Below are 13,887 nucleotides of genomic sequence, written 5' to 3' on the forward strand. Positions count from 1 at the left end.
AAAATCCTACTAAGAGAAGAAAGTATAGACCAGAAAATACCAATGTTAACAGGATTTTCTTTATGTTTAGTCCAGAATAGCACAATGCTTTTTACCTATGGAAGTCAAATCTTTACCCTAATACCTAAATACAGGTTTTATAATCTCAACACTTTATTTCAGGTATTTGAGTTGCATAGCCTGTAAGTAATCACAGAGAAAGAGTTGAAGGAAACAGAAACTAAAATAAAGTAATATATATAAAACAGTCACATTAGAAACTTTTTCTACATTAACTGAAGAAAGTATTCAATGTTTGCCGAGTGGAAATTACAAAATTGAAAATGGCTAGGTTTTATATGTTAAACAGATATTCCAAAATATGACCTGAAACTAAATAATAAATATACTTAGTCATGCATTTTAAAAATACTGAAGCATCTTTAAACAGCAAAAGAATGTTATAAGGATTTCCCTTGTTTTTATAATAACTGAGAAAAGATCAACAATGGAAACAAATTTCAATAGAAATTATTTGACAAAAGCCTTTAACTGCACAAAAATCTCTGAAGGATAACATTACCTGCTTCAGCAAATCCTTCTGAATATACAATATAATGATACCTTACCTAATTCCCAAACACAAAACATTTTAAACAAGCACCTGGGAGGCACCATTTCACCAAGGGTGCTGCTGGGTCCATTGTGCAAATCTTCATTTTGAGATGGGATGGAGTAAACTGATGGGATGGGTGGGACAGATGGGGCAGACAAAGGAGGGAGAGGTGTCTGGAAAGCTACTCTGGGTCTTTCAGGTGGTATCGTCTCTTCGAAGTATCTTGGTGTCACACTAAACTGCTTTAGTCTATCAGGCTAAAATAAAGAAAAAAATCTGTTTGTTGCATGTAATCATAAATTTAAAGGTGAAAGGGATCTCCAAAGACCCTCTATCCCAGACTGCCAGCAGGCACTTAAGTTAGACATAGAATAACAGAATTTTACAGCTATAACTAAGAGATTTTAAAGATCCAATTCTTATTTTATAAAAGAGGTAACTGAAACTCCATGAAAGTACATAAATCACCTAAGGTCTCACCATTCATAAAAAATCAAGCAAAGACTAGAGCCAGATATTAATTCTAAATATAAAACTCTATTGTACTGGGGGCTTCCCTGGTGGCGCAGTGGTTGAGACTCTGCCTGCCGATGCAGGGGACACGGGTTCGTGCCCCGGTCCAGGAAGATCCCTCATGCCGCGGAGCGGCTAGGCCCATGAGCCGCAACTACTGAGCCTGTGCGTCCAGAGCCTGTGCTCCGCAACGGGAGAGGCCACAACAGTGAGAGGTCCGCGTACCACAAAAAAAAAAAAAAAAAAAAAACTCTATTATACTACAAGACTATGCTGCTCCACTACCAATTGCCATCAAAGTATTCTAACATCAAAGTATTCTCTAGATCAGTGTGAGCACAGGTTTTCTGTAAAGAGCCGGCTAGTAAATATATCAGGCTTTGCAGGCCATGTGGTCTCTTCACAACTACTAAAGTAGACCAAAACAATATGTAAGCAAATGAACGAGGGAGTGCTGCAATAAAACTTTACAAAAATAGGCAGCAAGTGGATTTGGCCACAGGCTACAGTTTGCTTACTCTCGCTCCAAAACATCATTTACGTGTCCTTTTCTAAGATGTGTACATCAAAAGTAAACCCAAAAGTAATGGTCTACATATTATATCTAATAGTTTTATTTATTTATTCTCATAAAGCAACTTGACACTCCAAAGGTTGTTTCATTTAAATATAAATAAGAAGGTCCATCAAACACTAAGGTAACTATAAATGCAAAGTTTAACATGCCACCATATTACATTAAAAAGTTCAAGATTTGAAAAGGAAATTTCTGATTGTCAAAACTATTTCAAAGGTATTTATTGACAAAGGAAAATATATTCAGTTTTGGAATTCATCCTTTTTTCCCCAGCATGTTTAATTTCTCAGGAATGATTTCTCAGATTAATCTAAAAGTTTTACTCTATGTGCAGTCAAAAAGCACACTGGGAGTGATGCTGGTGCAGTATTAAACTTTTTAAAATAAATAATCCACAGGATATATACTTAGCATAAGAAAAAGACAAAAGTTGCCTACAGCTGAGTAATTTTAAGTTGCTATATTCTTTTTAAGAATGAACTTTTTAATGAAATTAAAGTTTCTTAATCATTAAAGATGAAACAAAAACTTGCCTTAGCAAATAAATTCTACACACTCAGCTAAAAAAAAAAAGTATCCTTTGAGAAGAGTAATAAATTATTACCTTCTCCTTACTCAACTGCGATATGTGTAATTCATTCCAATTATGACAATTGAAGAATTAAAGTAAAAATAAGGTTATTACCTCTAGATTTACATTAAGTAAAAACTACTAAAATGCTTAAGGCCTAGAATTAAAGATTTCAGTTCCTTTGGAAATTCCTCTAATATAAGGAAAATGGTCATGATACAATGAAAAAAATTATTAACATCCATTGTAAATTAAACTAAAACAGTGCATGGAATAGTGCATGTAAATAAAGTGGAAGGGAATAATTTACAAGAAACTTTAAAAACGCACACATGAAAAAGGAAAAATTATCTTAGAGAAGTAAACAAGTTAAGAGTTAGGACTTAATGTTTTATGAGAACTGAATTTAGTTTATTACTGTTCAAACTGGTCTACTCATACATTTTCCCCAATATGTTCTATCTCCACCTGCCACTACATTTGAGGCTTATTTGAATGAAAGATTAAACATTAAAAGACGGCAGGAACCCTTACCGATTTCTCAGGGTCTTGTGCTCCAGAAGCTGCAACCCTGAGATCCAAATCTTTTTCTCTAAACAAAATTAAAGTTTTATATATTAAAAAGTTATAATAAACACTATCATTACTGAAACAACCTTACACACAAAGTCCATGCAATAACATCTCCAAAAACAAATAATTCCTTTAACTGACAATAAAGTCTTAAATAATTCTGAAAACTAAATTTTCCGATTTGGTACAAAGTAAACTAATATTCACATGTAAACTGCCCTGGAATAAATATCTCTAAACCAGTGCCTGGGATACTTCAAAGTCTAAGGAATTCACACAGAATAAAGTAGAGAAGTAAAACAAAATCTTTACTTAGTGAAACAAATAAGAAACTTTTTTTAAGGTTCATGTATATCTTCAGTTCACAAAAAGGAGGATAAAAAAATGAAAAATTAATACAATACTTTCCAATAAGAGTTTTTAAGAAAATGATGTTAAAGATGGCTAATATCAGACAGTAGATATTGGCTTCCTCTTAGAAAAAAAAACAAAACTAAAAGATGACAGGTCTCAAATTATCTTAGAACCAAGATATCTATCCCTAATTTTAAACTGGAATTAATATTTCACAGGTATTTCTACATGAAAGATTACAAACTCTGAGACTTGTATACAATATAAATATCTGTGGATCTATCATGATTATTTTTATACAGCATGTATACGTGTGCTTACCATTTCATTGTTAAAAGACAAAATACTTTTATTTTATATTTGCTACTATATATGGGATAATACAGTGGGCATGTAGATAGCATTAAATGCTACCCTAAAACTGAAGAAATTAATGAAAGTATGTACAAGGCCTGTTATAGGATGAACACATAGTCTCCTTTGTTACCTATGATAAAGAAAATGAACACCCACATGGTATCTGTTTTATTACCCTGGCTGATTTACAATGTGGAGACTGAAATAGAATGATTTACAAATACTGAATCGTATTAGGAAAAATATCCCCTTATTTTACCATGTAATAGTCACCACTATGTCATTTTAAACAAACGTATCTAAATTCAAAACATCTTTTTAAAATGCAAACCTTTCATTACCGTCTCTTGTTCTTCTGTTGTTCAGCCATTTGTTCCAACAGTTCTTGTCTATATTTCTCTTTCCTTCTCTGAATAAGTTCTCGATCTTCACCTCCTAGAAAGTGGTAAGAAAAAAATGCAGTCTTAACTCTTAAGCAACACATGTAACTGGAAAGTCAATTTTTTAATCTCCATTTTTAATTATATCAAAGAGTATAATTACTACATATGCAGCAAATATAGAAGGTAAATCATATGTATCATTACCTATTCAACTAGTTTCATAATTTTTGAATAACTACTATGTGTCAAACCAAGACACATTAATCCTTCCCAAACTTCTAAATAACAGAATATTCTAACTCCTATCCCCATTTTCCAAAGATCAGGATATCTCCACTAACACCTCCCACAAGACCCTTAACTTTAACAAGTGTGTTCAAAATGAACATCTCAAAAGCAATCGCCCTTCTTTGTTTTCTGTTACTGGCCAAATAATCGAGCCTCAAAACTCCACTGTAACTTTTATGGCTCATGCTTTCTTATTTACTTCATGTGAGGACCCTCTTCTCTATTCTCATGGCCATCAGCCTTTGATAGGAACTCTCTGTATTTTACCTGAATTGCAGCAATAACCTTTTAACTAGTCTCTGGAACTCCTCCCCCCCTCCCTACTCCAATACAACCAGCACACTTATGTAAGACTAACTATCTTAAAATACAACACTAATCATGATGACACATTGCTCAAAAAACTTCAATAGTTACCTCAATTCTACAGAAAAAAATATATAAACCTCTGGTTCGGGTATCACTTACATGAAAATCCAGTCATGCAAGCACCTTAGATCCACAGAAAATTATTATTATTGCATGTTAGTAACATAAAATAACCTCTTAATCTAGATATGCAAAATCTGGAACATTACACAAATCACAGGGTTATCAAAAATGCAACCAAACCAGAAATTTCTCTACTACCTTAATTATTAGTCTCCCAACCATCAGTTGGACACACAGCATCTGAATTTGCCCATTAAGGACAGATGTCAGCAACAGTGAAGCTCCCAAAGGGTAACATAAATTACATTAAGGTTAATAATAATGTTTTACAATCAAAGTAGATATATCCATTCTGCTTCTGATCATGATGGAGTTAAACACAAAACTCAGCCTCCCTCCATTAAAAAAATAATAATAAAATTAGGCAAAATATATGAAATAACTGTTTTTCAGATACTGGACACTGGACAACAGGTAGCACACAACTGTAATACCTGAGAGAAGTTAAATAAATGAGGTGAGCCCTTCAGGCACCCGTTTCTACCTGCATGCAATCTCCGTGGATACAGGGAAGGAAAAATCCAAACAAAGCTGGGAAACTATGTTAAATTGAGCAGATAAAGATCAAAATTCAGGGGCTTCCCTGGTGGCGCAGTGGTTGAGAGTCCGCCTGCCGATGCAGGGGACACGGGTTCGTGCCCCTGTCCGGGAAGATCCCACATGCCGCGGAGCGGCTAGGCCCGTGAGCCATGGCTGCTGAGCCTGTGCTCCGCAGCGGGAGAGGCCACAAAAGTGAGAGGCCCGCGTACCGCAAAAAAAAAAAGATCAAAATTCAGGAAAGCTAAAATGACTAGAAGTTTAGGGCAAAGACTGAAAAAGAAGCGTAAAAAGGGCTTTAGAAATCTGTAAAGGCATTCCTTCAAACTTTACTGTGTACTAGTCTGTGTATGCAGAGTGAAATTCTATTAGGCTGGGCAAAAAATTACGGAGGACACATAAACTGAATTCTCAGACCTCCTCAAACAAAGTGGAGAGAAATTTAAGCTCCAGGCAGCTAGACTGGAGTTCTCGGTGATCCTCTAAGGGTATTCAGGGAAGAGCCCGAGAAAGGTCACTCTGTAGCAGGAAGGCTGAACAATCTTCCTAGAGCGAAGGCTACTCTAGATGTCCCAGCTAAGTTTAGATTTAAAATAAGGCCTCTGAAAGACTGGTCCTTAAGTAACAGAAAAACATGACTGTGGTAGGCAAAATTCGAAGACAGATCCTATGTTCCCTGCCTTCTAGCGCTGACTCCCTGTATAAACCTTCCCCGAGTGTGGGCAGGACCTATGACTTGCATCTAGCCAATGACTATGGCAAAGGTGAAAGAAATCTACAGATGTATGTAATTAAGGCCCAAATCAATTTCGAATTATCGAAAGGGAGATTATCTTGGGTGAGTCTGATATAATCAGATAAAAGCCCTCACTGAGTTTAGAGATTCTCCTTGCTGGCCTTGGTGAGGAAGCCCATGTGGCAAGAAACAGCAGATGGCCTCCAGGAACTGAGGGCAGTCTCCAGCAGATCCAGTAAGAAACCAGGGCCCTTAGTTATACAGCCACAAGGAAATGAATTTAGTGAAAAATATGAAGGGGCTTCTTCCCTCATAAGCCTACAGATGAAAAACAGCCTGGCTGACACCCTAACTATAGCCTTATGAGATCCTGAGCAAAAGACCCAACAAAATTCATGACCCACAGAAATTCAGATAATGTGTGATGTTTTTCGGTTTTTTTTTGCGGTATGCGGGCCTCTCACTGTTGTGGCCTCTCCCGTTGCGGAGCACAGGCGCCGGACACGCAGGCTCAGCGGCCATGGCTCACGGGCTTAACCGCTCCGCGGCACGTGGGATCTTCCCGAACCGGGGCACGAACCCGTGTCCCCTGCATCGACAGGCGGACTCTCAACCACTGCGCCACCAGGGAAGCCCATGTGTGATGTTTTGAGTCACTAAATTTATGCTAATCTGTGATGCAGCAATAGAAACCCAATACAGTGATTAGAAAAGTTAATCAATTGAAAGAAAAATCACATAAACAACAGAGATGACGTAACAACAAAGATGTTAGAACAGCTATCATAACTATGCCCAAATATTTAAATGAAAACAGTAATATAATGAGGAGGAAATGGAAACTATTATAAAGAACTAAATGGGGAGTCCTACTTCTGCTTAGAAACTAGAAACCCACAAGAGAACATTGCTCATACCCCACAATGGAAAAAAGCTCAATCATCTACAAAATCAAAACTTTTAAAAAGCCCATCAGAGAGCTGAGGTTACAAGCAACCATGTAAACTAAATTCCAAAGGGTATAAAAACCAATCCATAGAAAGATGGGACAACCCAAGGGTTTTACCTTTACCAGAGTACAGAGAAATAGGCAGCTACCTTAGAAGTAGGTAAAAAGAAAATAACTGAAACGCTAATGAATTCTTAAAGGCTTTCTGTGGATTGGAATAGCAATGCAGAAGGGGAATCTGCACTCACTTGCTGCCCCTACCAGATGTTTATGAGACCGAAGATGGGGCAACGCAAGACATCTAAAAGACACCATTCTGAGGCAAAACAAACAAACCAACAGAAAACCAATGCCCACATTCCAGACTCTTCTCTCATATAAAGTAATCTATTGGTTGAAGGGCAGAAAACCTTGGACCCAGCATTCTGCACTCATAGAAAGGTCTGCTACTGTTAGGGGAAGAGCAGGAAATTCTCACATATAAGATCCTCCACAGGGCTTCCCTGGTGGTGCAGTGGTTAAGAATCCGCCTGCCAAAGCAAGGGACACGGGTTTGAGCCCTGGCCTGGGAAGATCCCACATGCCGCGGAGCAGCTAAGCCCGTGCGCCACAACTACTGAAGCCTGAGTGCCTAGAGCCCATACTCCACAACAAGAGAAGCCACCGCAATGAGAAACCAGCACACCACAACAAAGAGTAGCCCCCACTCGCTGCAACTAGAGAAAGCCTGTGCGCAGCAACAAAGACCCAACACAGCCAAAAAATAAATAAATAAATTTATTAAAAAAAAAAGATCCTCCACAGGCATAAAGGAGAGTTTGGCTACCACTCTGAGGAGGGGCAGGAACACTGATACTCATTTCTGAGAACCAAATGCACAGGGCCAGCTTTGCTACAGCAATCTACTGCTGAGGAAGGAAAAGTGTGGCAAGAGAGACAACCTCTTCTGTCAGGGGCTGGCAGGTCTTGCTAAAAACTGAGGAAGGTGCAGGAACACTGAGAAAATCTCTCCAGGCCCCACAGTCAGAGAATTTAACACTTCTCTCTAAACAACTGGTAGAAGAACAGTTAAAAGTCATTAAATATGTACAAAACATGAACATCACTATCAACCAATCGGCTTAACTGACATTTATAAACCACTATACTCAACAACCACACAATGCACACTCTTTCAAGTACACATTAAACATTCACCAAGAAAGACTATATTCTGAGTCACTTTTTAAAGTTTCATTTAAAAAATTCAAATTTGAAATAATTGAAATTTACAAATTATTTTCTCAGACCATAAGGGAATTAAACAAGCAGTCAATGTCAAAAAGCAGGAAAATCCCCAAGTATTTGGAAATGTTAAAACATACTTCTAAATGACCCATGATTCTGTTAGAAACCCCATATTATTTTTGCTCTCAGCAGTGAGCTGTCCTAATTCTTTAAATAAAGCAAAAAGGCTCCAAACAAGGTCCTTGGGGCAAAATTATAGGAAGACAAATTTCAGTTCAATTGAAATGAGAATACTTCAACAATCAGAGCCACGTGAAGTTGGAATGTGCTGCCTCTGGAGAGAGTAAGCTCCCTAAGGGGACACACAAATTTAGGCTGGGGGAAAAAGATACAACCGTGAGATAAATCACTGAATTAACAAAGAGTTTAATAGTCTATTCCAAACATGACTCTATTATCAAACATTAATCTATAATTCCTGATTGCATTAATGATAAATTCATGCCATTCATCTTTAAAATATCAGGGTAATCCATTTATTGATAAAATTATTTGTCACTAGCGTTCTCAACACAGAAAGCCATTTCTCCAATTTTTACCATGTTTAACAAAATACATCATAAGAAGCAAGTCCTTACTCTGACTTATTGATAGGCTAAATTGGTCAATTCTCACTCAAAGACATTACACTAGAATAAAACTCTAGGTGTTATGCCATTTTTCTCATAATAGCCATTTCAAGGAAACAAAAGTCTGAGAATATCATGCAATTATACATCTCTAAGCCAAAATTTAAATTCCTGACTGCTTTTAGGTTGAATGAATCTAAACTATTATCTAATTTCTTCATATACTTCAGTGAAACAAAATTTCAGGCAATTTTTTCTGATAGTTTTACACAAAGAAGAGACCACTTTTCTACTTAAAGTTACATACAGGAAGTATGCTCTCTTCACACTGTTTCTCAAATTAAATGTGACAAGTTAATATAGCAAATCAACATGCTTATCTTAAGCGATGACCTTCATTTCTGACAAAATAAATAGAAAATCTGGATTATAATCATTATTTGAACAAAACGCTTTCTCAGAAACTACATGGAAAGAACATGGGAAAGGATGTTTATCAAAGGATAAAAAGGTTTAGTTCAGGGGAACTGAAATGTAAGGCAGTTTTGTGCTAGCTAAAGAAGAAAAAAAATGAAGAAAGAAATTATCACATATAAAATAGAATATAAGAAATAGCCAAGGGCTTCCCTGGTGGCGCAGTGGTTGGGAGTCTGCCTGCCAATGCAGGGGACATGGGTTCGAGCCCTGGTCTGGGAAGATCCCACATGCCATGGAGCAACTAAGCCCATGGGCCACAGCTACTGAGCCTGCGCGTCTGGAGCCTGTGGTCTGCCAACGGGAGAGGCCGCAACAGTGAGAGGCCTGCGCACCGCGATGAAGAGTGGCCCCCGCTCGCCGCAACTGGAGAAAGCCCTCGCACAGAAACAAAGACCCAACACAGCCAAAAATAAATTAATTAATTAATTTAAAAAAAAAAGAAATAGCCAACACTATGACAAAGTGAAATATGAATTTAAAAGATTTTACTGAAATTAATATTTATCATCAATAGAAAGTTCATCACTAAATAAAAGTTTTTTAGCTTTAAAATTATACACAGAGCTATATAATACACTAAATAATTATAATAGCTATATAATATGCTAAATGTTTAGCATAGTGCCTATCACAAAGTAAGCACTAGAGAAATGTTTTCTATTATTAGTAAAAGTGGTATTAATTACAACACTGAGTTCTCACGAAGACCTTTTATAAAACACTCCACAAAAGTCTAATCAACTGGAGGTTTTTGTACATACCAAAGAGCATCCCCGCAAAAGGACTACACATCTCTCGATTAGTAGGTTTGGATGGTTCATTGTCTTGAGCGCTAAAAACAAAAAACAAAAAGAATTAAAACCCAAATAATTTTCAGGAAACAAAAATTTAGAGTGAAATGCAGGTATGAGTTATTGGCCTTTCAAAGTACTATGGACACTATAATAGTTATATGGTTTTAAAGTTAATGTAAAATCATGGCATTTTATCTCTTTATACAGTGGGAACCCAATGCATTCAGGCTCTATAAATATGTGACCTTTTTCTTCAGCCAGCTTCACTAACTCTATAGATTCCCAATAAAACCCTTTTCATTAAGAACAGTTACCCAAGTAAGGAAAATGAATATAAGTACACATAAATAAATCCTAAAAAAGAAGGATGATATCTGTACCCGCACTTTGAAAAGAAGATCATCTCTAAAAAACTCCTTCCTTGAAAGAAACAAGGAAAAAAAAAAGACAACTCTCTCAAAGAAAATTTAATTAATTAGACTCAAATAGCAAATTCTGTATCTCAAGGATTTTTATGTGTTACTTTTCTTCAAAGAAAATAGACACCTTTCCTGACACATGACAATATTATCTTCATTATGCACTATAAATTCGGAATCATTTATCCTTACGTACAACACAATAAAGCCACCAAAATGATAAAAACTACAGAAAGAGAACATGAATATAAAATGCATATCATTTCCTTTTTTTCAACATGACACAATTATGTATGAGTACTAATTTTACAAAGTAAGCATAAATGTTATCTACTCAATATGTTGAAAATCAAAAACAAAGTTTTGAAAAGAAAACTCATAAGAACATTTTCAATTTATTTCAAGTTATGTCATCTCTGTAACTCCAAGATATTTTAAATTGATTTTTAGTCCATTAAATTATACACTTATTTCTCCTTTCATTAGTTCAAACAAATATATATACTTTATAACGATAGGGACTCAGAACACCTTGGCACACTTTATAATCAAAACTTGCTCTTCAGAAGAATGCTGTAAAGTACCATAAAGTTTCATGTAACACAATTCTCCCCTCCCCCTTTCTCCCTAATTCCTTTCTCACTAATAAGGGAGGCTGTTAACATACTATAACTTTCTAGTTTTCCAGCAAGCCAGTTTTAGCAGTTGCTGTTTTACAGTACAACGACTGAAGGGCAGAATTTATATTACATACTATACCTTTGATTTCCAGCAGATGAAACCCGTATGTTTGACTGTTCTGTGACATCACCACCATACTCCATAGGAGGCACATTCCCTCGTCTGTTCCCGTACATCCTTAAAAACACATTAGCTTACAGAGCTTGTTCCACATACAGTGGACTTTTCTTATCTCTTTGGTGTTTTTACATTTGATGTTGGAAATATTAAAGGGAACAAAGTGTTACAATGAAGTTTTACTGTAAATACATTCTAAAATTAATTCAAATGACATTTGACTCAAGTATGATCTGCTGGTTAATAAGAGACACTAAGAGTTTAGATTCACTAGTCTTTAAATCAAAGGGAGGTTATTATAAACTATTTCAATATAACTTCTAGAAATTTTTAATATCAAAGCTATGCAAATACTAATAAGACTTTTTTATTATTCACTTATTCAAAGAATATTTACTGAGCACCAACTACATGCCAAGTACTAATCTAGGTACTGGGTATGTGGACATGGTCCTAGCCCTCATGAACATAATAGTCAAATTTCAAAATGAGATCATTTTTTAATCAAAATTCATAGATTCTGGGAATTATTTCACTGAATATACAAACCTTTTTAACTTAAAAGTACAGCAGCAGTCTTACCATTAAATTAAATCAAATATAGCAAGCCACAACATTTGCTAACACTGTAAACCACATGAAATACTAAATATTAGCAATAGGTGAATACAGAACATTATAAACATGGGTAGAAAGTTAGTTCACTTTATTCACAAGGTCATGAACAACAAAAAGAAAGATTAGAATTTGTTTTATTTTCTTAAGAATGCTTTTCAGAAAATAACTTTTAAATGTTTTTCAGTTAATCTTTTTTCCACTTGGCAAACATGGAAAATTTAATTTCTCATACCAGAGAAACCAACATGACTTTTCACACCAACATTTATCAGCACCCATGAAAATCAGCATTTCATAAGTCATATTTCTTTGCATGGCTCTTGAGTTAACAAACTATATTGTCTCTCATGAGGACCACTGGTAAGAAATATGGTTGTTACAGTATTGTTCAATATTTTAGGTGAATTGAATTATCACGTTAAGAAAAACAGCAATTTTTAGAAGAAAAGGCACTTATCACTCTCCACAGAGCCAGCATATAAAATCCTCTTTGTTTCTATCATATATTGTCAATATCACCTATGGAGAAAAGACTACCCAGAACTGTAACCTTAATAATGTATGACCTGTGGCATGACAGATAAATGGCTTCCATTTTTTATCCATATCTAAAACAGAATCCTCCCCAATCCCTTTCAAAAAAGAATTTCAAACTTATTTCAATTTATCAAAACACAGCTGATTTTATATCTAAAGCCTAAGTGCTCAAATCTCTCTTTTAAACTGACACATCAGTTTAGTGTCATTCCTTATTTCTACCACTTAAAGAATAGGTAAATATAAACTTAAATTCAAATTTGTAATTAACAATGCCAGGTAACCAGATTTATTTATACTGCATCTATATAAATACACATGTGTAGAAAAGAGTAAACAAAGCATGCCTGAGATTGCTTACCCTTAGAAAGCCCTGTTTGCAAGACTGGCCCTTAGCTGGCACCTGAGAACATAGATTTTGGGAGAAGTCCACCATTCTCAGAACTGGTAAGAGTGACCCACTGTGCCTAAACTGTTGGTACAAGCAATAGAGTTTATGCTGAACACCTGCTTTCCTTCAAGGAGTCCAGAATTTTGGCACATGCTAGGAAAGTTTTTTCAGAAATGGACAGACCTCATAAAAGGAAGAATTTATTTCTTTCACATAGCAAATCAGATTTGACTGAGGGAATAAAATAATTGTAAAATAGTTTCACCATCCTACCAACAATAAAAAAGGTAAAGCTAAGTTAAACGGAAAAAGCTTTTTCTACTTCCTTGAAGAAACGGGTCAGTAATTCTAGTTAACTAGGTTCAAATCTCAATGCCCAAAGAAACCAGATATAGGCTAGAAGCCAAGTTTACTCTAAAAATTAACATGAGGGACTTCCCTGGCGGCGCAGTGGTTAAGCATCCGCCTGCCAATGCAGGGGACACGGGTTCGAGCCCTAGTCCAGGAAGATCCCACATGCAGTGGAGTAACGAGGCCCGTGCGCCACAACTACTGAGCCTGCACTCTATAGAGTCCGCGAGCCACAACTACTGAGCTCACGCGCCACAACTACTGAAGCCCGTGCGCCTAGAGCCTGTGCTCTGCAACAAAGGAAGCCACCACAATGAGAAGCCCGCACACCGCAACAAAGAGGAGTCCCTGCTCGCTGCAACTAGAGAAAGCCCGTGTGCAGCAACGAAGACCCAACACAGCCAAAAATTTTAAAATTAATTAATTTTTAAAATTAACACAAGTTTATCTTTAAAAAAATTACTCTTACAGAAGAAAAGCAAGTTGTTTAAAACCACAGGTATTTTCAGCTAATTTAAATGTGAATGAACAACTCCTAAATGATAATGTATCTTTTTCATTAATAAACCACAGAATCAAAATAACTACTTCAGAAGTAAATTTACAATGTTTATGCTATCAAGAATGACAGGGCTTCCCTGGTGGCGCAGTGGTTGAGAGTCCGTATGCCAATGCAGGGGACATGGGTTCGTGCCCCGGTCTGGGAAGATCCCACATGCCG

General features: G+C 36.2%; 1 protein-coding gene across 6 annotated transcripts in view; it reads right to left on the reverse strand.

The window, feature by feature from the left end:
• The window catches only part of CSPP1 (centrosome and spindle pole associated protein 1), a 197,028-nt gene that overhangs the window by 68,117 nt on the left and 115,024 nt on the right, over positions 1-13,887 (reverse strand). For 5 of the 6 annotated variants that reach the window (XM_027127955.1, XM_027127956.1, XM_027127957.1 and 2 more), the window contains 5 exons: positions 11,231-11,329; positions 10,020-10,090; positions 3,882-3,975; positions 2,791-2,848; positions 644-852 (listed from right to left, as the gene is read on the reverse strand). The exons of the other annotated variant lie outside the window; for it this stretch is intronic. In XM_027127955.1, coding sequence (XP_026983756.1) covers positions 644-852; positions 2,791-2,848; positions 3,882-3,975; positions 10,020-10,090; positions 11,231-11,329 — 531 coding nt within the window. The remainder of the gene's footprint in view (positions 1-643; positions 853-2,790; positions 2,849-3,881; positions 3,976-10,019; positions 10,091-11,230; positions 11,330-13,887) is intronic. 6 annotated transcript variants of the gene reach the window in all.

This window comes from Aethalodelphis obliquidens, unplaced genomic scaffold (assembly GCF_003676395.1).
Source record: "Aethalodelphis obliquidens isolate GAN/ISIS:26980383/991018 unplaced genomic scaffold, ASM367639v1 scaffold33, whole genome shotgun sequence".
Classification (NCBI taxonomy): Eukaryota; Metazoa; Chordata; class Mammalia; order Artiodactyla; family Delphinidae; genus Aethalodelphis; species Aethalodelphis obliquidens.